Source organism: Balaenoptera physalus (genome assembly GCF_965194825.1).
Source record: "Balaenoptera physalus genome assembly, chromosome: 2".
Taxonomy (NCBI): domain Eukaryota; kingdom Metazoa; phylum Chordata; class Mammalia; order Artiodactyla; family Balaenopteridae; genus Balaenoptera; species Balaenoptera physalus.
The window spans coordinates 108,719,304-108,742,012 of NC_138883.1; the positions used below are offsets into that span (position 1 = coordinate 108,719,304).

Here is a 22,709-nt window from a genome sequence, read left to right on the forward strand (position 1 = left end):
TTCTCAAATTATGACTAACAGTAATTTTAAAAACATGATTCATGACATTATGGATAAATTTTTCTAAAGGTTATTATCAGTAAGTACCTAAGTTTAGCTCATTTTTTAGATTATAAAGAAGTTTCATATAATTGAGGGATAAATTGAATAAGAAAGAATAACTCAAAATTCAAAATGAGTAATAGATGTGTGTGCACATGTGCGCACACACACAAATACACATATATATAACATACCTTGATGAAGGGAAAGGGAGCGGGGGAATCTCACTGTTTATTTTATCACAGTATCTCTCAAGAAATGAACGAAGGTGTGAGAAGGTACTCTCTTCAAGGTCTACACAATAAGGTCGGTGCCAGGCAACAACTTGTCTAGAAGGAAGCATAAGAAAATCATGAAAAAGCCTTAACATGAAACTTTCACACGATCAAAAGCAAAAATTAAACCATTATTAAAGTTGAAAAATGTTAACAAGATATACAGAAGACCTTTCTGATTATAAAGGTGATAACACCCTACATTTTAGCAACTGAGGAAAACCAAGAATTGGCTATCTCTAGAATTCTTCAAGAAGAAAATACATAACCACTACTTATTTTGCAAGGTCTGGCTATTCATTCACCTGAAGTCAGAGGGCTGAGCCACATGATCTACTATAGACCCTTCTGGTTCTTAGGGCCTATAAGATGTATAGTTCATATTAAGAAAAATAGTCTGACTCTGTAAAGTGATATACTGAAATCTACTAAAAGAAAACCTCTTGAAAACTCTTGTGAAAATTTTCAAGATCTTGGAAACCAATTTTCTACATATAAGGTGAGAAGTTGCAGATTTAATACTAACAGCAAATTATTTGTATTCAATTTATTATATTTTCGGTTTTGTTTTGGAGGGTAATTACCTATAAATGTTTTAAATTGGTTAGAATGATATAATAAACCCCATCTGAATCAAAGGTCTAGAATACAAATATAATACATTCTAAGTTATTAATTAGCCCATATACATCTGAAAATAGCTGAAATAACCTCAAAGTTTCTTAAAATTCAATCTTCAAATATTGGCTAAAAATTACCTACCTGATTATCTAAAAAAGATATGGTTATCCCATTAGGAAAAAGCTAAATTTCTGCAAAAACTAACTTCCTTTATTTAAAAGTATGGCCACTGCTTCTTTTCAAAAAAACAACCAGATAAAGGGCATGGAAGCTAATTAACTGTTAAAAAGCAATAAAACCTAGTTCTGATTTTGATTATTTTAATTTAACTTCCTCTTGATATGTGGCCACAATATTTAAGATCAGTATCTGGAGACAGGGAAGGAATTCAAAATGCTTAAAAGACACTTAAATTAAGACAATATCTTAATATACGGTATAACTTCTTGCTTATGAAACATATCTAACCTCAACAATTAAAATGAAAGAAATCGAGATGGCATGTCTAGGACAGTAAAAAAATCAATACTAGAAATAGAAGGGTATTTTATGAACAAAGTACAATTATTTCTGCTTTTATTAGTGTTTCTGCTGTTAATAAAACACAGGAAATTTTTTTAAATAAATTTATTTATTTTATTTATTTATTTTTGGCTGCTTTGGGTCTTCGTTGCTGCACGCAGGCTTTCTCTAGTTGCAGCGCACAGGCTTCTCATTGCAGTGGCTTCTCTTGTTGCGGAGCACGGGCTCTAGGCACGCGGGCTTCAGTAGTTGTGGCACGTGGGCTCTAGAGCTCAGGCTCAGTAGTTGTGGCGCACGGGCTTAGTTGCTCCGCGGCATATGGGATCTTCCCGGACCAGGGCTTGAACCCGTGTCCCCTGCATTGGCAGGCGGATTCTTAACCACTGCGCCACCAGGGAAGCCCTAAAACACAAGAAATTTTAAACGTGAGCACATTTACCTGTCCCTAGGAAGAGCAGTCCATGCCAGACTATGTGATGTTCCAGCGGAGATCTGTTGAATAGCTATGCCATCTAAGCCACTCACTTTCTTTGGTTTAGTAATAGGACCCGTGGAATTTCCTTGCCCACACTGCCCCATTGAGTTATTGCCCCAGGCATAAACTTCATTATCTAAAAACAAAACATAAAGAACAAAAGAAAAGCCAAATTTCAATGTAAAATATTTATGGAAGGTAATACTTAATACTATTTTTTTTTGTAGGTGATACCTGTTTCATTTATTTAAAACCTAAAATATGCGTTTCAAACATGCCATGTTTTCAGATCCATTAATTTAAAACAGAATTATCAAATTGTCACAATGTGCTAGGCCTTTGGTTAGAGTCAGGGATATGAAGTGGAACAGGGCATGGTCCATATTCTCCAGGAGCTCACAGCTTAGTGTGGAGACAGTCAAGTGCACTAATAATCAGAGTATAGTACGTCCCAGGCTGTTCCAATCAGGCTGGATCCAGGAAAGCTTTCTGTAGGCCATGAGCCCTGAACTGAATTAGTTTTCTTATTCATTCATTTATTCATCCATCCATCTGCTCATCCATCCATCCAATCATTCATTTACTTATTTTTAATTGCAGTAAAATACGTATAACATAAAACTCACATTTTAATCATTTTTAAGTGCACAATTCAGAGACATTAAATCCATTCACAGTGCTGTGCAAGCATCACTACTATCCATTTCCAGAAACCTCTCATCATCCCAAACAGAAACCCTGTGCCCATTAAGCAATATCTCCCCATCCCCCCTTCCTCCCAGTGCCTGTTAACCTCTACTCTGCTCTGTCTCTATGAACTTGCCTACTCTAGATACCTCATATAAGTGGAATCACATGATATTTGTTCTTTCATTTCACTCAGCACAATGTCTTCAAGATTCACGCACGTTGTAGCGCAGATCAGTATTTCATTCCTTTATAAGGCTGAATAATATTCCACTCTATGGATATACCCCCATTTTATTTATCCATTCGTCTTTTGGTGGAAACTTAAGTTGTTTCCACCCTCTGGTGAATAACACTGCTATGAACATTGGGGTACAATTATCTGTTTGAGCCTCTGTTTTCGGTTCTTTTCGGTATATACCCAGAGTGGAATTGCCATATCATATGGTAATTCTATTTGAACTGAACTTGGAAGGCTGAGAATGACTGAGCAGGAGGAAGCAAACACACTCTGTGGATGAATGACAAGGGAGGACATGCTTCTGTGAGGTGACCCACCCATTGCATAATCTCTCACTCCCCTCCTCTCAAGGACCGTGCTCTGTGCCCTACCATGACGACAACCACCAAATTTGATTCCTGGTTTCCCCAGAAGAGCAACACTATGGTATCCTTTATGATATGCACTCCTTTCCCATCTCCTTCCCCAGTTCCACCCAGCCCAGAACACCTTAGGTCTTTCCACTGGTTGGTAAGTACTCCTCTGCCTACCTCACTGTGTTGTTCTGAAAGAACTTGAAAAGGAATAGATACATGTATATGTATAACCGAATCACTTTGCTGTATACCTGAAACTAACACAACATTGCAAGTCAACCACCGTCCAATATAAATTAAAAAATTTTAAAATCATAGCCAACTTGGTATGTTAAAGATGGGGGGAGAAAAAGGATGGTATGAACTTGAAAGTGCCTTTAAAACCTAATACTGTTTCTTTAAAAACAAATCATCTTACCATGAGAAAGAGCCAAACAATGACTGTCTCCAATAGAAATATCAACTACTCTTGTGGCAGCCAGTTCTTCAATAAGCTTGGGTCTCAGTGCAGTAGCTTCTGAAGAACCACAACCTAGACAAGCGCCACAGCCCCAAGCATAGACCTGAAACAAAGAGAAATACACTACACATAATATCCTGAGATGGTAGGTTAACAACTTACATTGTTTAGAAATAAATATAATCTATTAAATAAGAGTGTGGTTTGATACTAAATAATAACTTTTTGTTGTTATAGAAACTTTCAATTCAAAGTTGAAATCTTTGAATCTATCTTATATAATCATTCAAAGTTGAATCTATCTTATATAATCATTTAAACCAGAAGTTATTAACCCTCTCATAAAAAAGAAGCACATGATTTTCAAGGAAGGTTTGTGATTTGCCAGTGGCTATACATCAAATAAGTGAGCATCTTTTGGCTTCAATTCATGGATTCCTGCCACAAAACTCACAGTGAGAAAGATGTAAAAGAGAAGTTTTAAATTTTAAGACAGCAACCAGCATTGTAACAAATGACTAACATAATTAAATACAAAATGATAAATAGTTTTGCGTTAGATCTTTTACAGCAAGGCATTCCAGTCTTTCAAAAATAATTAAATAATATGGTAATTTCAGCTTTGCTCCTCATCTGCCATGTGAATGTCAGAAACATTTTTATACCACTGCCTGGCATATAATAGATTCCTACATGTGAAACAATGAGTGATCAGCTCACTTTTTCACTGTCATTGCTGATGGATGTAAGGAGCAAAATTATTGTCAGTCTATCACCATACCTGGACCCTCTCCATCACCAACAAACAAACAGAGGGAAGTCAAAATATGCATGTAGAAAATCACAAGTTTATAAAGGGATTATACAATTCTAAGTATCCTAAGCCTGAGTAACCCTCTTTCAGAAACACCTAACCACCTAACCCTCTCAGATTATTTTCCATCTGGAAATGTTCTCCTTGCTCTCTCTTTTGATCACCTTCTTGCCTTCTTAGTTCATATCACTGGTTCCAGCAAGATCTATTCTCACTTTCCCCCACTATTCATGATTTTTAGGAAAAGGTTTAAGGGGTGTTTAGTGCTAAAAGCTTTTTTAAAACCATCTTAATACAAAGAACATGGGGTTAACAGTAAGTTTATCTGGCTCACACAGGCCAGGTCAGAAAACCTGGCTCCTTCTCAGATACTCAACTTCTTCAAACAGGAGAAAATATTTCATTTCAGTAGATTAACTTTAAAATGTATTTTTTAACTTCAAAATTTAAATACAATTATCACTTTTTAGTCATCTGGTCCTCTGAAATACTCTAAACCTTTTATGCTCATCCCTTAGTCCTACCTGCCCTGTTGATGTCAAAGCAAGTGAAGACTGACTTCCAGCACAAACTTTGCGAATGAACATTCCTTGTAAAGCTTCAATAACTTTAGGTTTATACACTCTGTTGGTATCACCATGGCCAAGTTTGCCTATAAAAACAAACACATTCAAGTTAAACAATTTACTTGTTTCAAAGAAACGCTATTCTTTTTCTTAGTATTAATGTTGATAAATATCACTAATCTTTCCATCACTAACCTGACAGATTGTCCACATTTTAGAAAGCTCTAAGTTTCTGATAGCAGAGGATGTCAACAAATGAATGGTTTTATTACAAGAAAGAAACCAATAAACAATTGTTTCCTGAATTTTAATTTCAAGCAATTAAAACCACTTTAAGAGAGATATGGAAAATTAATTTGCTGTCTTTCTCCCCTTTAATGGTCATACTTCTAACTTCAAATTTGCTGATATAATAAACAGGTCCTTATACAAGAATGTGTATGCATATAATTATTTTAAATTTTTTTTAAAAGACTCAATAATTCACCAAATAGAGAACTTGGCAAATCACCAAAGAAGAAAAACAAATGGCCAACTACCTCACTAAGGACGAAATACAGATTAAATACCATTTTCACTAATGAAACTATTTTTTTAATTATCTTAATTTTAATAGCCAGTGTTGTTGAGGGATATGGGGAAATGAGCATTCTCGCATCACTGGTAGGAGTGACTAAAGTAGAAAAAGATTTAGTCATTCACTGTATTGTTTTTAATATTGAAAAAAATTGGAAACCATGTAGATATTCAACAATAATAAATTGTTTTGTAAGTTTTGCTACAATCATATGAAAGAATACTTTGTGCCACTGAAAAGAAAAATGTAGAGTCATGTTTTTTGACATAGAAAGATATTCATAAGATACTGTTAGATTAAAAACAAACAAGTTATAAGACAGTAACTATGGTATATATACGTCTGCTTTGGTTTTTTAAAACATCTATGTAGAAATATAGGTACATATTTATATAAATGCATATATATTTATCTCCCAAAATTTTAACAATGCTTAGAGCAAATTTTTCTTAAATTTTTTAAGAAAAATTTATTTAAATTTTAAAAATTTCTGCTCACCTATATACATTTGAGTTTTTCTACAATAGCCTTGTATAACTGAAAAATTTTTTTAAAAGTCACGGAAAAAAGGCCAAAGCTATCAATAAATAATTTTTTACATACCATTGTCTCCTCCTCCAAAAGACCATACAGTTCTCCCATCTTTAGATAAAGCAATAGTATGTGAACTGCCACAAGAAACCTCTCCTACATTGCTAATGTCTTTTACTAACGTTGGAATGTTACGGCTATTACTGTCACCATGACCTTGGATAAAACACACAAAACAACAAAGAAATAATGTTAGCTCTTTTTCTTTAGGCCATTACTTCACAGGTAGAATAAACATTACAAGTTATTAACAGAAATGAGGAATTTTTAAAGTGCAATTAAATATGAAAAACAGAATCATTTCTAATATCTTCTCATCTAATCTTCTAGGCTGCTCCCAACATGAGATACCCAGTCCCTTCACTGAATCAGTAGAACATTCTATTATGCTCCTCTCACAGCACTTATCTAATGCTGTCTAGTATCGTTAACGCTGACTTGTTTTCACTACCTCCTAGATAACACACTTCAGGATCACTTTAGGATGATATCTTTCTTATCCCTGAAATCCTATAGTGCCTGCACAAAGTAGTAAATACTTACTAGATTTAATTACATCTTAAATTTCAGCACCAGAATCTAGGTACTCTCTATATAAAATTATCTTCCTCTGAGCTTAAAGCTAACAAAAATAAATGACAGTCTTTGGCCTATTAAATTTAGTCTCACCACTTCTCAGTAACCATCATCAATTCTATTTTTCTGTGAGACTAACTTCAATTTTTAAAAAATCTTACCTAATCTTCCAAAGTCTCCTTCACCCCATGTGTATAATTCACCATCCTCCGTGACAGCAGCACTATGTCTGTATCCAGCTGACACACAAACAACTACCTGTATTGTACACAAAGTGAATTTGATGAACACAAGATACTAAAACATAGACTTCACATTTGATCCTATACACAGAGACTTCAGAGATACTGATATTCACAACTCATCCAGAAGTGCCATGTACAGTTGTGGAGGTTTTGCCCAGGACAAGGCTGCCTGCATAAAGGATCAAGAAATTGCTGAAATACAGCCTAAGCTCTGTTGGCCAAGCCACAAACTCTGACTTCTACCTAGAGAGGACGACTTTTCTTAATTCACACAAAGAGACTGCAAAGGCTAGCAGCACTCTCTCGCTCACTCCTCCCTGCCCCAAATACATCAATCTAATCACCTGCAACAATACTATATCACCAATCAACTCTTTACTCAAAGAGCTGGATGGGGCTGAACACTCATGGAACAATGAAAAAATTTTAAATATAACATTAACACAAAACCTCCAGTCCTGGCTAATCAAGAAAAATTCATTACATAATAGGATTAACTCTCAAAAACACATTGACTATTACCAATGAAGAAAGATCTAAGATATAAGCTTATATCAATTAAACTTCTAATAGTATCTCTTTACCCTCAAATAGCTACACAGTTTATGGGCAGAATCAGGGAAATAAGGGTATATGGCAGCATAATTTGGGGATCACTTATACCTTTTTAACACTGATCAAAATCACTAACTGCTGAAAAAAAGATAAACAGAAAAAATATCCATACTAATAACTCCACATTTTTTAATATCCAAAAATTAGAACTCACTTTAGAAAATTCAAAATTTAGATTCAATTAAAAATACTGAGCACCTACTACATTTTAGATAATATGCTAAGAACCTCTGAAATTTTTATCTGTAAATTATTTTACTTTTTGGGAATTTTTCCTTCATGATATTCATACTAAGTTATTTTTAACTGGCAATGTTTCCATTATAAAATGGAACATTAAAAGAATATAAATAAGGAATTCCCTGGAGGTTCAGCGGTTAGGACTCAGCGCTTTCATAGCGGTGGCCCGAGTTCACTGGGCCACCGCTGTGATCGTGCAAGCTGTGCGGTGCAGCCAAAAAAAAAAAAAATATATATATATATACACATACACACACACACGTATATATGTGTGTGTGTGTGTATATGTATATATATATATGTAAAGAAAATTTAAAACAATGGGAATTAAGAAAAAAGGTGCTAGAAAAACTTAAAAAATATAACTTTAAAGAGTATTTATCTGAAGTTCCTTAGAGTCCCACATTCAACATCTTATCAAGGACCCCCTGATATTAAGTGGAATGTTCCAAGGCTCACTGCTTTGAGGCTGATGTCTAAGTTAAACATTGAAAGTTATAATAAAGTAAAATTCATTTGAGAGCCAACTTTGTCAGACAAACTCCCATGAAAGAAGTGTCCCACTTTTAATTTTAGTATAAAATAAAATTTTAACTTTAAAGACTTTTATATAAGAAAACATTCATAGAAAGAAAGCAATCTTAAAATGGAGGAACTCACAAAATTGCATATAATTTTAAGTTAGGAAAATGGCTTCATTTAAGAAAAGGTAAAATAGAAATAAAAAGAGGAGACCTATGTTCAGTTTCTAATGGTGCCATTTATTTGTGTGTGACCTTGGCCAAGTTACTTAACCACTTTAAATGTCTTATTTAAGTTTTTGTTAAAATGCCACCTGCTCCAAGAGAACCCTCTGACCTCATTATCTAATATCACACCCAGCCAAAGTTAGTATCTATTACATTACTCAATTTTTTCTTTACTATTATTTGAAATTATTTTATGTGTTTGCTTACTTATTTATCATCTCTAGCTCACAGATTAAAGCTCCATGAGAGTAAGAATCTTGTCTGTTTTGTTCACTGTTATATGTCTAATGCCTAAAACACTGCCTGGCATTTGGAAGGTACTAAATAAATATTTGTTAAATGGATGATTCTCAGTTTCCTATCTGTGAAATGAAAATAATAACTACTTTAACAAGGCTGTTATAAGAATTAAAATTAAATAGTGTATGTGAAAGTGTGTTGTAAACCATCAAGCAGATATACAAAAGATAAGCCAAAGGGTTGGGAGGGTGGGCTACTTCAGAAAGTATACATCAAAATCTGAAAGATATCGTCAATTATAGCAATCACAGTACCAGTGCATCTAATTATTCTTAAATCCAAAAAGAAGGCACATACCTTTCCCTGCAGAGGGCCCTGAATAAGCTTCGGATATTTCTGTGTTGAACTATTTCCATGTCCCAGCTTCCCATAATCACCATCTCCCCAGCTGAAGACTTCTCCCTCTGTAGTGAAAGCTAAAGTATGACCATCAGATCCTTTAGAAGATGAGACCTTTTTAATGGACCTGTGAGGCTCAAATGTTAATTTTTTTAAAGTAGACTGATTATTAGAATCTCCAAGGCCCAGTCTCCCATAGCTGCCTTTACCACAAGCTCTGACAGAGCCATCCGTAGAAATGACAAAAGTGCAGTATTGTCCAGCTTCAATCTATAAGCAAACAAACAGAATCATAGATATAAAATGCTTCTGTGAGAATCAAAGTATAATATTTAAGTTAATTTTACCAAAGAGGCTCAAAGGATATCTTTTAAAGCAGAATATGAATCTCCATAGAGATTAAGAAGTAAACAGAAAATTAAGAAAACTATTAATGGCCTATTCATGTTGACTTTATTGTTGAATTCAAATTAATGTGTATTTTATCTTTTCAGGTTATCTATCCAGTCATGGTTCAATGAAACAACAAAGAAAAATGTTTAGCCTCCTCTTATATAATTGGTGAAGGGCAAGAAGGAAATTTTTCCTGTAATTCCTTAGGGTCCATTATAACAAGAACCATGTAATATATATTCTAAATTCATTTGAGAAAAACATATGTTTTAATGAAAATAATAAAATAGAAAGTTCCATTTTGCCTAAAAGTTAGCTACAAATGTAAAAAAAGTGATCATAATAAGAAAATGAAATGCCAATATGGCAAAGGGAAAATTCTAATTTTTACTTAGTCTTATTTACCATTTGTGTTGAATATAAGGGTAAGTATGCTGCCATTCATAATTCTTTTTAAAACTCCAGATGCAAATTTAACTTTTTAAAACTTGGAAACACTATTAGGGAAATGAGGGACTTAAAATATTTTTTCTATGAAAATGAAAAAGCTGATGCAGTATAGTATAGAAACAATATAGATAAGAAACAAGCAAGAACATTCATTCATTAAAACAAAAAACAAAAAAAACCACTCTTAACATTATTTAAAGCAAACCCTGTCATGTACCAATTTGTAAGGTATGCAGAGAACTCACAGTCTGCGCGTCAGAGAAACTAGGAGCCAGTTTGGGCTGTAATATTTTCTCCTGTGTGCCTTCTACCAACTGATGGCTGCTATTGCTCCCCCAAACATAAACCTCACAGGTTTCTGAAACAATGGGAGCATCACCAGTCTGAATGCTATCTGGGCTAGCACATGTTCTTGAGTAATCAGACGCCATTCTGCAAACCTAGTAAAATAAGAAACATGCAATAAATAGTCAAGACATTCTTAGTGCAGATATTTTTATAAATATTCTCTGAAATTATTGTTGACTTTCCTTCTTCGAAAACTATCTAAACTGCTCAAATAACACATCCAATCTTAAACACAGATGGCTAGACTATTTACTTCTGCAGAATAAAGCACTAAAAGATACCAACAAAGGTGGCAAAAATGGGAAGGGGGAGACACACAAGCCTTTATTAACTAAATATTTTATTAACGCATATAACAGCATTATAGAAGAACAAAGTAGAAAAAAACCTACCTTTGATAATCCCATCACCTTAATACAACATATGCTATCTTTTTTTATATATGTCCTTCCAGAGTTTTGCATATACACGCTCTTTAACATAGTTATCACAGGGGATACATACGTGACGATACAAAAGGGCCATGCAGACTTTTCTCTATGTCTACTTAATCTTCGTAATTGAACCAATAATATTCCATCTAATGTAAAAATCACAATTTACTTAAGCATTTTCCTTTAAGAGGACACTTGAGATTCTTTCTACTTATTTGTTATATGAGTCATTTTTAAGAATATAGTTGTGGCTACTTCATTGTTTTGTTTTGTTTTTTTGGAAGGAAAATAATCAATGCTATTTGGCTGCACTGAAGTGTGTTCCCGGCTGGCTTCGTCGGGGGGTTTCCATTGATTCACCCTGGGCACTGGCTCACTCCCTGCCGCCTAGGCGGCCTCCTCCTCCTCCTCCTCCTCCTGTTGCTACATTTTTAATTACTTCACTTAGTAGAGAACCTCGGACATGGGACTACTATATGCAAAAAATGACAACAATCTTCTGATTCCTGAAACATACCATACCAAATTGCTTTCAAAACTGGTGTTACAATATTATTTCATCACCAGCAATGTATAAAATGAGGGCGGTCCTAAAAACGATAAAGGTCCAGAGCAATTCAACACTCACACACATATCTATACATATCTGTATATGTATATAGATATAGCTATAGCTATATAAAAAATCATGGCTTATTTACCATTTGTGTTGAATATGATGGTAAGGTCTATTGCCATGCATAATGCTTTATAAAAATCCAGGCTTCTCCTCTCCGCCTCCCCTCTCCTCAAAACCCTGCCAAAAGCATAGGACCCAGGGTTGTCATCACAGTTGCCCTAACCAATGAATACGTCTATGTGACAGCACCAGTCTCACTGCACCCACACCGATAAGTATTATGCTTTAAATTTTTTTTGAAAAGTAAAGTGAGAAAAAAGAGGATGTATTCTTTTCACGTCACACTTCCTTATTATCAACAGAACTAAAGTTTTTCCATCTATTTGCTTACAACTAACTTCTGCCCATTTATTCATTAGGGTTTAATGGATTTTTTACTCACTTTGTATGAATCCCATACAATAAAGATATTATCTCTGACTACAGCTGTTGTCAATTTGTTGTCTGCCTTTTAGGGGTTTTTTTGGTTTTGTTTTTGTTTTTCTCTGAATCAAGTAAAACAATAAAAGAAGAATCTTCAAAAGTCAATATATTATATTGCCAGACCATGAAATGGGAAGGGATAGAGTAATTTCAGTCAGAATCTTTAAATAGTACACAAAACAACAGAATATGTGTGTCAGACGAATAATTTTCAGTGAACATGAGAAGAGTTTTGAGGACATACAAAATATGCATAAGTAAAGGCTGACAGTCCCTAATAAGAGATCTGAAATTCTGCTGCTGACAAAAGGAGGATGATGGGCCCAAGTAGGTTAGAATTTTTTATCTAAAGATCTATTACAGTAGTCCCCCTTTATTCACGGTTTCACTTTCTGTGGTTTCAGTTACTGGCAGTCAACCGTTGTCGGAAAATATTAAATGGAAAATTCCAGAAATAAACAATTCATAAGTTTTAAACTGCATACTGTTCTGAGTATTACCCCTTTGTCCAGCATAGCCACACTATATAAGCTAGCCACCCATTAAGTCACTTAGTAGCCATCTGGTTATCAGCTCATCTGCCACAGTATCTCAGTGCTCGTGTTCAAGTAATCCTTATTTTACTTAAAAATGGCCCCTAAGTGCAAGAGTTGTGATGCTGGCAATTTGGATATTCTCTTACTGTACCTAATTTATAAATTAAGCTTTATCATAGGTATGTATGTATAGGAAATAACATGGTATATATAGGGTTTGGTACTATTCATGGTTTCAGGCATCCACTGGGGGTCTTGGAATGTATTCCCCATATATAAGAAGGGACTACTGCTCTACAATAAGGCTTAAAAAAATCATAGCCCTCCTTCCCTGACCCCCATGAAGAAGAGAGAAGAGAGGAGAAGGGGAGGGGAGGGGAAGGGGAAGGGAAGGGGAAGGGGAGAGGAGGGAAGGGGAGGAAAGGAGAGGGGGAAGCAAAGGGGAGGGGGAGGGGGAAGCAAAGGGGAGGGGGAGGGGAGGGGTAAAAAAAAATCTGTTCACAAGACTTAGAAATGTGTTTTTTAAAAACAACTGGGGGAGGGGCTTCCCTGATGGTGCAGTGGTTAAGAATCCACCTACCAATGCAGGGGACACGGGTTCAAGCCCTGGTCCAGGAAGATCCCACATGCTGCGGAGCAACTAAGCCCACATGCCACAGCTACTGAGCCTGCGCTCTAGAGCCCGCATGCCACAACTACTGAAGCCCACACACCTATAGCCCGTGCTCCGCAACAAGAGAAGCCATCGTAATGAGAAGCACGTGCACCACAATGAAGAGTAGCCCACGCTTGCCGCAACTAAAGAAAGTCCATGTGCAGCAACAGAGACCCAATGCAGCCAAGAAAAACAAATAAACAAACAAAACAAAACAAAACAAACAACAAAAAAAAACAACTGGGGGGGGCGCGTAGAATTCTGGAAAAGATGACAATAGCAGCAGCAATGTAGTTTTCTAAACATGGAATCATTACACAAAACAAATAGAAGGCTAAACTCCAAATTTGTGCTTAATAGTCACAATAAAACTAGACAAACATAGCTCCAATAACTCCAAAATATAAGCAGGTGCAGACAAACCACCACCAAACACAGAATCTGCATGGGAATAATATCTGTGCAGGAGGAAGCCAAAGAGTGTCTGACAGACCTCAGAATAAGAAAAACCCAAAACAACCAATCAGGTACTCACCAGAAAGAACAGTGAGCCAATCTAAGAACAGCAGCTGCAACTGGGAAGAGTTTGCCCTCTCTGATAGCAGGTAAGTACAAAGGTTCCATGATGAGAAGTCTGAAAAAAGCTAGAGCAGTCTAGCTCTTGTGAATTCTTGAAACTGAAAAGCCAGTACTCCCTTCCAGGACAGAGCCCTCATACTGAGCAGAAACTACTGGGAGCGGAATAAAAGTTGAGCAGAATGAGGACAACAGAAAGGAAAGAGAAAAAGTTAAGATAAAAGGTGGGGAGGGGAATATGCTTGAAACCACCTTATTTTTTCTAACGTTACACAAAAACAGTAGAGAAAGGGAGTTTATGGATTTAGAAAAGCTATCTTGAATCGCACCCCATTCTGAAAATTCAGGAAAACAAGTTTTTCATAAAAATAAGCAACAGAAAAGTATGAAGGTCAAATTCCATATGAACTTGTTATTGGGGAAAAAAAGGAAAAGAGGCAGAATAACATCCGTACAATAAAAGCATGACAGATGGGAACTACCCACAAAACAGATCAAACTGTAACCTATTTCAAAGCAAGGTAAAGGGATTAAGAAAATGAAACAAGACTTGAAAGAAAAACACAAAACTGAAAGAGAAGCATTCAAAAATGAGGTGACAGACTCAAAAAAAGAATTAGAAATAAGAGAAGAAATCATTTCAGAAATGAGGAATAAACTATAAGAAATCCAAGAGTAAATAAATACAAAAGATAATACCTTATGAGCAACAAAAGATAAAAAGGAAAAAGCTGTTTAGAAATAAAAAAAGAAATGAAAATGATATAAAAAGTATTCAAGAAAAAGTGACAATTACTAAGTTAATTGTTAATTGTTAAAGATCCAACATACATCCGAGACTGAACCAGGAAGAAATAGAAAATATAAAGAGACCAATCACAAGCACTGAAATTGAAACTGTGATTAAAAATCTTCCGACAAATAAAAGCCCAGGACCAGATGGCTTCACAGGCGAATTCTATCAAACATTTAGAGAAGAGCGAACACCTATCCTTCCCAAACTCTTCCAAAATACAGCAGAGGGAGGAACACTCCCAAACTCATTCTATGAGGCCACCATCACCCTGATACCAAAACCAGACAAAGATGTCACAAAGAAAGAAAACTACAGGCCAATATCACTGATGAACACAGATGCAAAAATCCTCAACAAAATACTAGCAAACAGAATCCAACAGCACATTAAAAGGATCATACACCATGATCAAGTGGGGTTTATCCCAGGAATGCAAGGGTTCTTCAATATATGGAAATCAATCAAAGTGATACACCATATTAACAAACTGAAGGATAAAAACCATATGATCATCTCAATAGATGCAGAAAAAGCTTTTGACAAAATTCAACACCCATTTATGATAAAAACCCTCCAGAAAGTAGGCATATAGGGAATTTCCCTCAATATAATAAAGGCCATATATGACAAACCCACAGCCAACATCGTTCTCAATGGTGAAAAACTGAAACCATTTCCACTAAAATCAGGAAAAAGACAAGGCTGCCCACTCTCACCACTATTATTCAACATAGTTTTGGAATTTTTAGCCACAGCAATCAGAGAAAAAAAAGAAATAAAAGGAATCCAAATCGGAAAAGAAGTAAAGCTGTCACTGTTTGCAGATGACATGATACTATACATAGAGAATCCTAAAGATGCTACCAGAAGAATACTAGAGGTAATCAATGAATTTGGTAAAGTAGCAGGATACAAAATTAATGCACAGAAATCTCTTGCATTCCTATACACTAATGATGAAAAATCTGAAAGTGAAATTAAGGAAACACTCCCATTTACCACTGCAACAAAAAGAATAAAATACCTAGGAATAAACCTACCTAAGGAGACAAAAGACCTGTATGCAGACAAAAGACCTATAAGACACTGATGAAAGAAATTAAAGATGATACAAACAGATGGAGAGATATACCATGGTCTTGGATTGGAAGAATCAACATTGTGGAAATGACTATACTACCCAAAGCAATCTACAGATTCAATGCAATGCCTATCAAACTACCAATGACATTTTTCACAGAACTAGAACAAAAAATTGCACAGTTTGTATGGAAACACAGAAGACCCCAAATAGCCAAAGCAATCATGAGAAAGAAAAATGGAGCTGGAGGAATCAGGCTCCGTGACTTCAGACTATACTACAAAGCTACAGTAACCAAGACAGTATGGTACTGGCACAAAAAGAGAAATATAGATCAATGGAACAGGATAGAAAGCCAAGAGATAAATCCACGCACATATGGTCACCTTATCTTTGATAAAGGAGGCAAGAATATACAATGGAGAAAAGACAGCCTCTTCAGTAAGTGTTGCTGGGAAAACTGGACAGCTACATGTAAAAGAATGAAATTAGAAAATAAAAATAAACTCAAAATGGATTAAAGACCTAAATGTAAGGTCAGACACTACAAAACTCTTAGAGGAAAACATAGGCAGAACACTCTATGACATAAATCACAGCAAGATCTTTTTTGACCCACCTCCTAAAGAAATGGAAATAAAAACAAAACTAAACAAATGGGACCTAATGAAACTTAAAAGCTTTTGCACAGCAAAGGAAACCATAAACAAGATGAAAAGACAACCCTCAGAATGGGAGAAAACATTTGCAAATGAAGCAACTGACAAAGGATTAATCTCCAAAATTTACAAGCAGCTCAATATCAAAAAAACAAAACAACCCAATCCAAAAATGGGCAGAAGACCTAAATAGACATTTCTCCAACGAAGATATACAGATTGCCAACAAACACATGAAAGGATGCTCAACATCACTAATCATTAGAGAAATGCAAATCAAAACTACAATGAGGCATCACCTCGCACCACTCAGAATGGCCATCATGAAAAAGTCTACAAACAATAAATGCTGGAGAGGGTGTGGAGAAAAGGGAACCCTCTTGCACTGTTGGTGGGAATGTAAACTGATACAGCCACTATGGAGAACAGTATGGAGGTTCCTTAAAAAACTAAAAATAGAACTACCATACGACCCAGCAATCCCACTACTAGGCATGTACCATGAGAAAACCATAATTCAAAAAGAGTCATGTACCACAATGTTCATTGCAGCACTCTTCACAATAGCTGGGACATGGAAGCAACCTAAGTGTACACTGACAGATGAATGGATAAAGAAGATGTGGCACATATATACAATGGAATATTACTCAGCCATAAAAACAAACGAAATTGAGTTATCTATAGTGGGGTGGATGGACCTAGAGTCTGTCATACAGAGTGAAGTAAGTCAGAAAGAGAAAAACAAATCCCATATGCTTACATATATGGAATCTAAAAAAAAAAAATTCTTCTGAAGAACCTAGGGGCAGGACAGGAATAAAGACGCAGACGTAGAGAATGGACTTGAGGACACAGGGAGGGGAAAGGGTAAGCTGGGACGAAGTGAGAGAGTGGCATGGACTTATATATACTACCAAATGTAAAATACATAGCTAATGGGAAGCAGCCGCATAGCACAGGGAGATCAGCTCAGTGCTTTGTGACCACCTAGAGGGGTGGGATAGGGAGGGTGGGAGGGAGATGCAAGAGGGAGGAGATATGGGGATATGTGTATACATATAGCTGATTCACTTTGTTATAAAGCAGAAACTAACATACCATTGTAAAGCAATTATACTCCAATAAAGATGTTTAAAAAAAAAATCCAACATAAAAACAATAGGGGTCCTAGATGAGAACCAAATACAAAACAATAATTTAGGGAAACTTCCCTGAAATAAAAAAGATTTGAAACTACATATTGAAATCCTCACATCTCTGAGAACATCAACCCAGAATAGGTAACATCAAGATGTATTCTAGTAAAATTACTGCCAGAAGAAAATGGATGAATATACTTAAGAAGTAGAAGAAAATGTGAGCCAAAGATTTTATCTTCTCAAAACTGACTTTCAAGCATAAAGTGCACAGCAATTAAAATGTAAGAACTAAGAGAATCTTTTTCATGAGTATTTATTGAGGATTCTACTAGAGAATAAGCTTCAGACAACCAAAAAGAATATAGAGCCACTGACAGAAACTGGCAGCGAGCATTAAATATGTAGTTACTTGTATAACTCATACTAAATGAGGGTTAAAAGGCAGAGAGTATATATGTTCTGAGTATGTAGATATAATACAACTACAAAAAATGGGGAAAGCATATGTAAAAAGTTAATATTTTTAGTAATCATACAGTGGTAGTGTTTGTCTTATTTTAGGATTGCTGTTTTTTTGTGTGTGTGTGTGTACTGTATGATTAAAATAAATAATTATGGGATATTCTAATTCTATATCCCTGTATCCTTCAGAATCAGCATTCTTAGTTGGAAGAAAGGATATATAAATGTAATATAGAAAAGCAGAAATTCTATAGCCCTGATTTTGAAGGTATCAGTATCAACTCATGAGGTATATTAGCTTTAAATATGCATGCGTGCGTGCACACACACACATTTCCTAGCTCTGGCTACTGTAAGAGCCTAGAAAAATAATACCGACTTAGTAGTGATGAGCATCCTGATTGTGGTCCTGAAATACTATTTTCCACTTAAAGAAACAGGGTTTATGGAGAAAGAGCTAGCTGGTTGCAGCTCCATATCAAGAAATATATGAGTCGAGAAACAATTTGACGGGTCAGATAGCAAGGAAGCCATCAAAGATTATTAGGCCTATGTCAAAAGAACTTGGGAACCACCCTGAAAGAGACTACTACCCTGAAAGACTGTTGGCCAAAGACAAAACAATATGAGCTTCACTACAGATAATAATTCATGAAGTAAAATTTGAATCGGTTTAAATCTACAAGTTCATAACAATACTTTTCAAGTGAAACCAATTGGTCACGTTTGGAACATGACAGGAGATCAATTCATTAAACTGAAAACTAGTAAATAAAAACCGGTGTTAAAAATTTTTTTAAAAATCAAGTGGAGAGAATCAAGCATTTATTCTGCTTTTCCTGTCTGAACTGTGGCAGGGTAACCAAATTGTCAATAAGGGAATCATCTCCTTTATGAAAACATTCCAATTAATAAATGAAAGAGGAATGATATAATTAGAATATCACCATTTTGCAACCAAGCATCAATGAATTAATAGATCTGATCATTAAGAATCAAGGGCTGGGCTTCCCTGGTGGCGCAGTGGTTGAGAATCTGCCTGCCAATGCAGGGGACACGGGTTCGAGCCCTGGTCTGGGAAGATCCCACATGCCGCGAAGCAACTAGGCCCGTGAGCCACAATCACTGAGCCTGCGCGTCTGGAGCCTGTGCTCCGCAACAAGAGAGGCTGCGATAGTGAGAGGCCCACGCACCGCGATGAAGAGTGGCCCCCGCTTGCTGCAACTAGAGAAAGCCCTCGCACAGAAACGAAGACCCAACACAGCCATGAATAAATAAATAAATAAATAAAAATAATTTAAAAAAAAAAAAAAGAATCAAGGGCTGCTAATACTACAAAAAGACACACAACCAAATGGAAGATCACAACACCATGTTTAGCCTTGCCAAAGGGATCAAACCTGAAACTGATCAAGTCTCTAGATTCACCTGTCAATATGCAGGGATACATAGGAACTGCATTATGAGTAATCAATCAGCAAAATCCAGATGGAAGGAAACTGTACAGCCTAAAAAGTCTAAGTTCCTGAAAAAATACACTAAAGGAAAAGAAAAACAATGGAGGGGGAACTTATAGATTAAGAGATTTAAAAGATATATATAGGACTTCCCTGGTGGCGCAGTGGTTAAGAAGCCGCCAGTCAATGCAGGGGACACGGGTTCAAGCCCTGGTCCGGGAAGATCCCACATGCCGCAGAGCAACTAAGCCTGTGTGCCACAACTACTGAGCCTGCGCTCTAGAGCCCGCAAGCCACAACTACTGAGCCCATGTGCCACAAGTACTGAAGCCCGTGCGCCTAGAGCCCGTGCTCCACAACAAGAGAAGCCACCACAATGAGAGCCCGTGCACCACAATGAAGAGTAGCCCCTGCTCACCGCAACTAGAGAAAGCATGCACGCCACAACGAAGACCCAACGCAGCCAAAAAAAAAAAATGTTTTAATTAAAAATATATATATACTAAAAAGATATATATAGATATATAGATTGTTTTAATAGGGAAGACTGAACTATAGTGTCTAGGGATGCACACAACTATAAAGAAATGAAACAAAGTGACTACTCTTGAAGTCAGGATAGTGGTTACTTACGGAAGGAGGAAAGGGATAATAACCAGGACATGAACGGGTTTCTCGGGTTGCTAGCAAAGTTTTATTTCTTTCCTGGGCACAGATTAAAAGGACATTTGTTTTATAATAATTCATTAAGGCACACATTTGTATGTCTTTCTGTATCTGTTTTAATAATAAATTTTTAAATTAAAAAATGCACATGGGGGAGGGGGAAGGGTAAGCAGGGATGAAGTCAGAGAGTAGCATGGACATATATACACTACCAAATGTAAAATAGATAGCTAGTGGGAAGCAGCCTCATAGCACAGGGAGATCAGCTCGGTGCTTTGTGACCACCTAGAGGGGTGGGATAGGGAGGGTGGGTGGGAGGGAGACACAAGAGGGAGGGGATATGGGAATATATGTATACATATAACTGATTCACTTTGTTTTACAGCAGAAACTAACACAACAATGTAAAGCAATTATACTCCAATAAAGATGTTAAAAAAAATACACATGATACAAAGTCTAAAATGAATAAAAGGGTATGCATTGAAAACTATGTCTCCTTCCCACACCTGATGCGAGACACCCCGGCTCCACTTTCTAGAGGCAACCAATCACGGATGCCACTTTCTTTTGCATCCTTTCCAGAGATTGAATGGATTATTTTTAAGGGATAAATACATGCTATAGCATTTTAAGACAAAGTAATTTTTATTTATTGACTGATTTTTAAATTTTTATTGGAATATAGTTGATTTACAATGTTGTGTTAGTTTCAGGTGTACAGCAAAGTGAATCTGTTATACATATACATATATCCACTCATTTTGAGATTCTTTTCCCATATAGGCCATTACAGAGGACTGAGTAGAGTTCCTTTTGCTATACAGTACGTCCTTATTAGTTATCTATTTTATATCTAGTAGTATGTATATGTCAATCACAATCTTCCAGTTTATCCCTTGACAAAGTAATTTTTCACATAAAAGCCATGATTATTACGTACCTCTTCAAAGAGACATAAAGCTGCCTCATAGAGTGAGCACAAGCCATCGGATGTTCTGGGTGGTTCCCTCCACTGACTCCGATCAGCAGATGAACTCTATAATTAAGACATTGTGGGATACAGTTAGCGAAGGAGAGAGACATGTATTAAAATCGCTTAAATAGTCCACAAAAACATCTGAGGAACTGTTTACATAATTATGTGCATTAAGATCAAATCCTAACATTAGGTCATGAAACCAATTTTATGTGTAAGTGTTATAAAAGACATGGCTATAGAGTGAAGCAGTAAATTAAGTACCAATCCCTCAACTTATTACCTGATTAGTGATTTGCTCTAAGTGTCACAAGGTTTGACCTAAAAACACTCAAGGAGGCAGAACTTTGCCAACTACACACTCTTTGGGGGGCCAATATCCAATAAATGGGGTCCCAGCAAATATTCTACTCCCCTGGGGCTGCCTTGTCCACTTGCTCCAAGAATACAGTAGAATGCAGCCAGCTTAAGTGATGATCCTGACCAGAGCAGCAGTAAGTCTGTTCCTCCCTTCTTAGTTTCAGCACAACAAAGGTCCCACAAGTCAGTTCACGTAGCTACCTGACTATATTAGCAACAAAATATCTTTTTCCTAGCACAACTGAGGAATCATAGCTCCTCTCTGTGACTAACTGCCTACTCTCCACAATAGGGCCCAATGGCTATGACCAGAAATCATTCTTTCATTGAAAACTGATAAATCAGAGAGTGAACTTGACCTCCACTGTTCCCTCAAATTCCCATATCCTTAAATCTTTACATCACAAATGTCAAGTTCTTTCTCCGATTTATCCATCGTCTAATTGTAAAATTTTCATCTGTGGCTTTATTTCAAAGACTATTATGTTGTAAAAATATTTAGATTCTAGATGATCACCAGGCAAACATACCACAGAAAAGTATATCCTCTACTGCGGAACGGAGGTTGGCCTAGATGCTCTGTAAGATCCCATCCAACTCTAAGATTATATGATTTTATCAATTCAGACTATTTTAATTAACGTGATTCCTAAGTAATGAAAGAAATGAGTACGTTGGCTATTTAATTTATCGCTGGGTCATCAGGTGCTAAGCTACTGCCACCAAATCAATTTTTCTTTTTTATTGCTTAGGTGGTGCTTCTCGAATTTTAATGTGGACATTAAGTTATCTGGAAATTTTGTTAAAATGAAGATTCCAATTCAGTAAATATAGGTGGGGGCCTGAGATTCTGCATTTCTAACAAGTTCCCAGCTGATGGCAATGCTGCTGTCTGAGGCTCACACTTCAAGCAGTAAGGCTTTCGAGAGCCACGTGCAGGTCTTGGAGTCATATCAGAAGCTGAGTGCTCAAAATTATCTAGTTCCTAGACACACAAGGCGTGGCTATACCAGCAAATACTTTGAGGCACAGCCTCTCCAAATTCCATAATTAGCTGCGTAGCACTTCTGGGAAAAACACAATTGTAATCTGTGGCTCCGTTATTTAAAGGCCACCTCTACTGATCACCAAACCAAAAGCAGATGAGAAACAACAGCAGCTTGCCACACCTTTCTAGGAGCTGGCACCAGGCCGGTAATAATTCCTTTTTTATGCCTTTCTACAGTATGAAGAAAATGCTGAAAATACCATAAGGTTTTCAGTGACAGACCTGAGTTTAATTCCATGTTCCATCACTTACTGGCAATGTGACTTAAGGGTAA

General features: G+C 36.3%; 1 protein-coding gene across 1 annotated transcript in view; it reads right to left on the reverse strand.

Moving 5' to 3' along the window:
* Positions 1 to 22,709, reverse strand: part of HERC1 (HECT and RLD domain containing E3 ubiquitin protein ligase family member 1) — a 214,066-nt gene that overhangs the window by 135,399 nt on the left and 55,958 nt on the right. The window contains exons 3-11 of the mRNA XM_082449135.1: positions 20,992 to 21,087; positions 10,380 to 10,574; positions 9,250 to 9,561; positions 6,965 to 7,061; positions 6,240 to 6,383; positions 5,018 to 5,145; positions 3,638 to 3,782; positions 1,900 to 2,071; positions 237 to 371 (exon numbers count right to left, since the gene is read on the reverse strand). Of these exons, the coding sequence (XP_082305261.1) occupies positions 237 to 371; positions 1,900 to 2,071; positions 3,638 to 3,782; positions 5,018 to 5,145; positions 6,240 to 6,383; positions 6,965 to 7,061; positions 9,250 to 9,561; positions 10,380 to 10,574; positions 20,992 to 21,087 (1,424 nt within the window). The remainder of the gene's footprint in view (positions 1 to 236; positions 372 to 1,899; positions 2,072 to 3,637; positions 3,783 to 5,017; positions 5,146 to 6,239; positions 6,384 to 6,964; positions 7,062 to 9,249; positions 9,562 to 10,379; positions 10,575 to 20,991; positions 21,088 to 22,709) is intronic.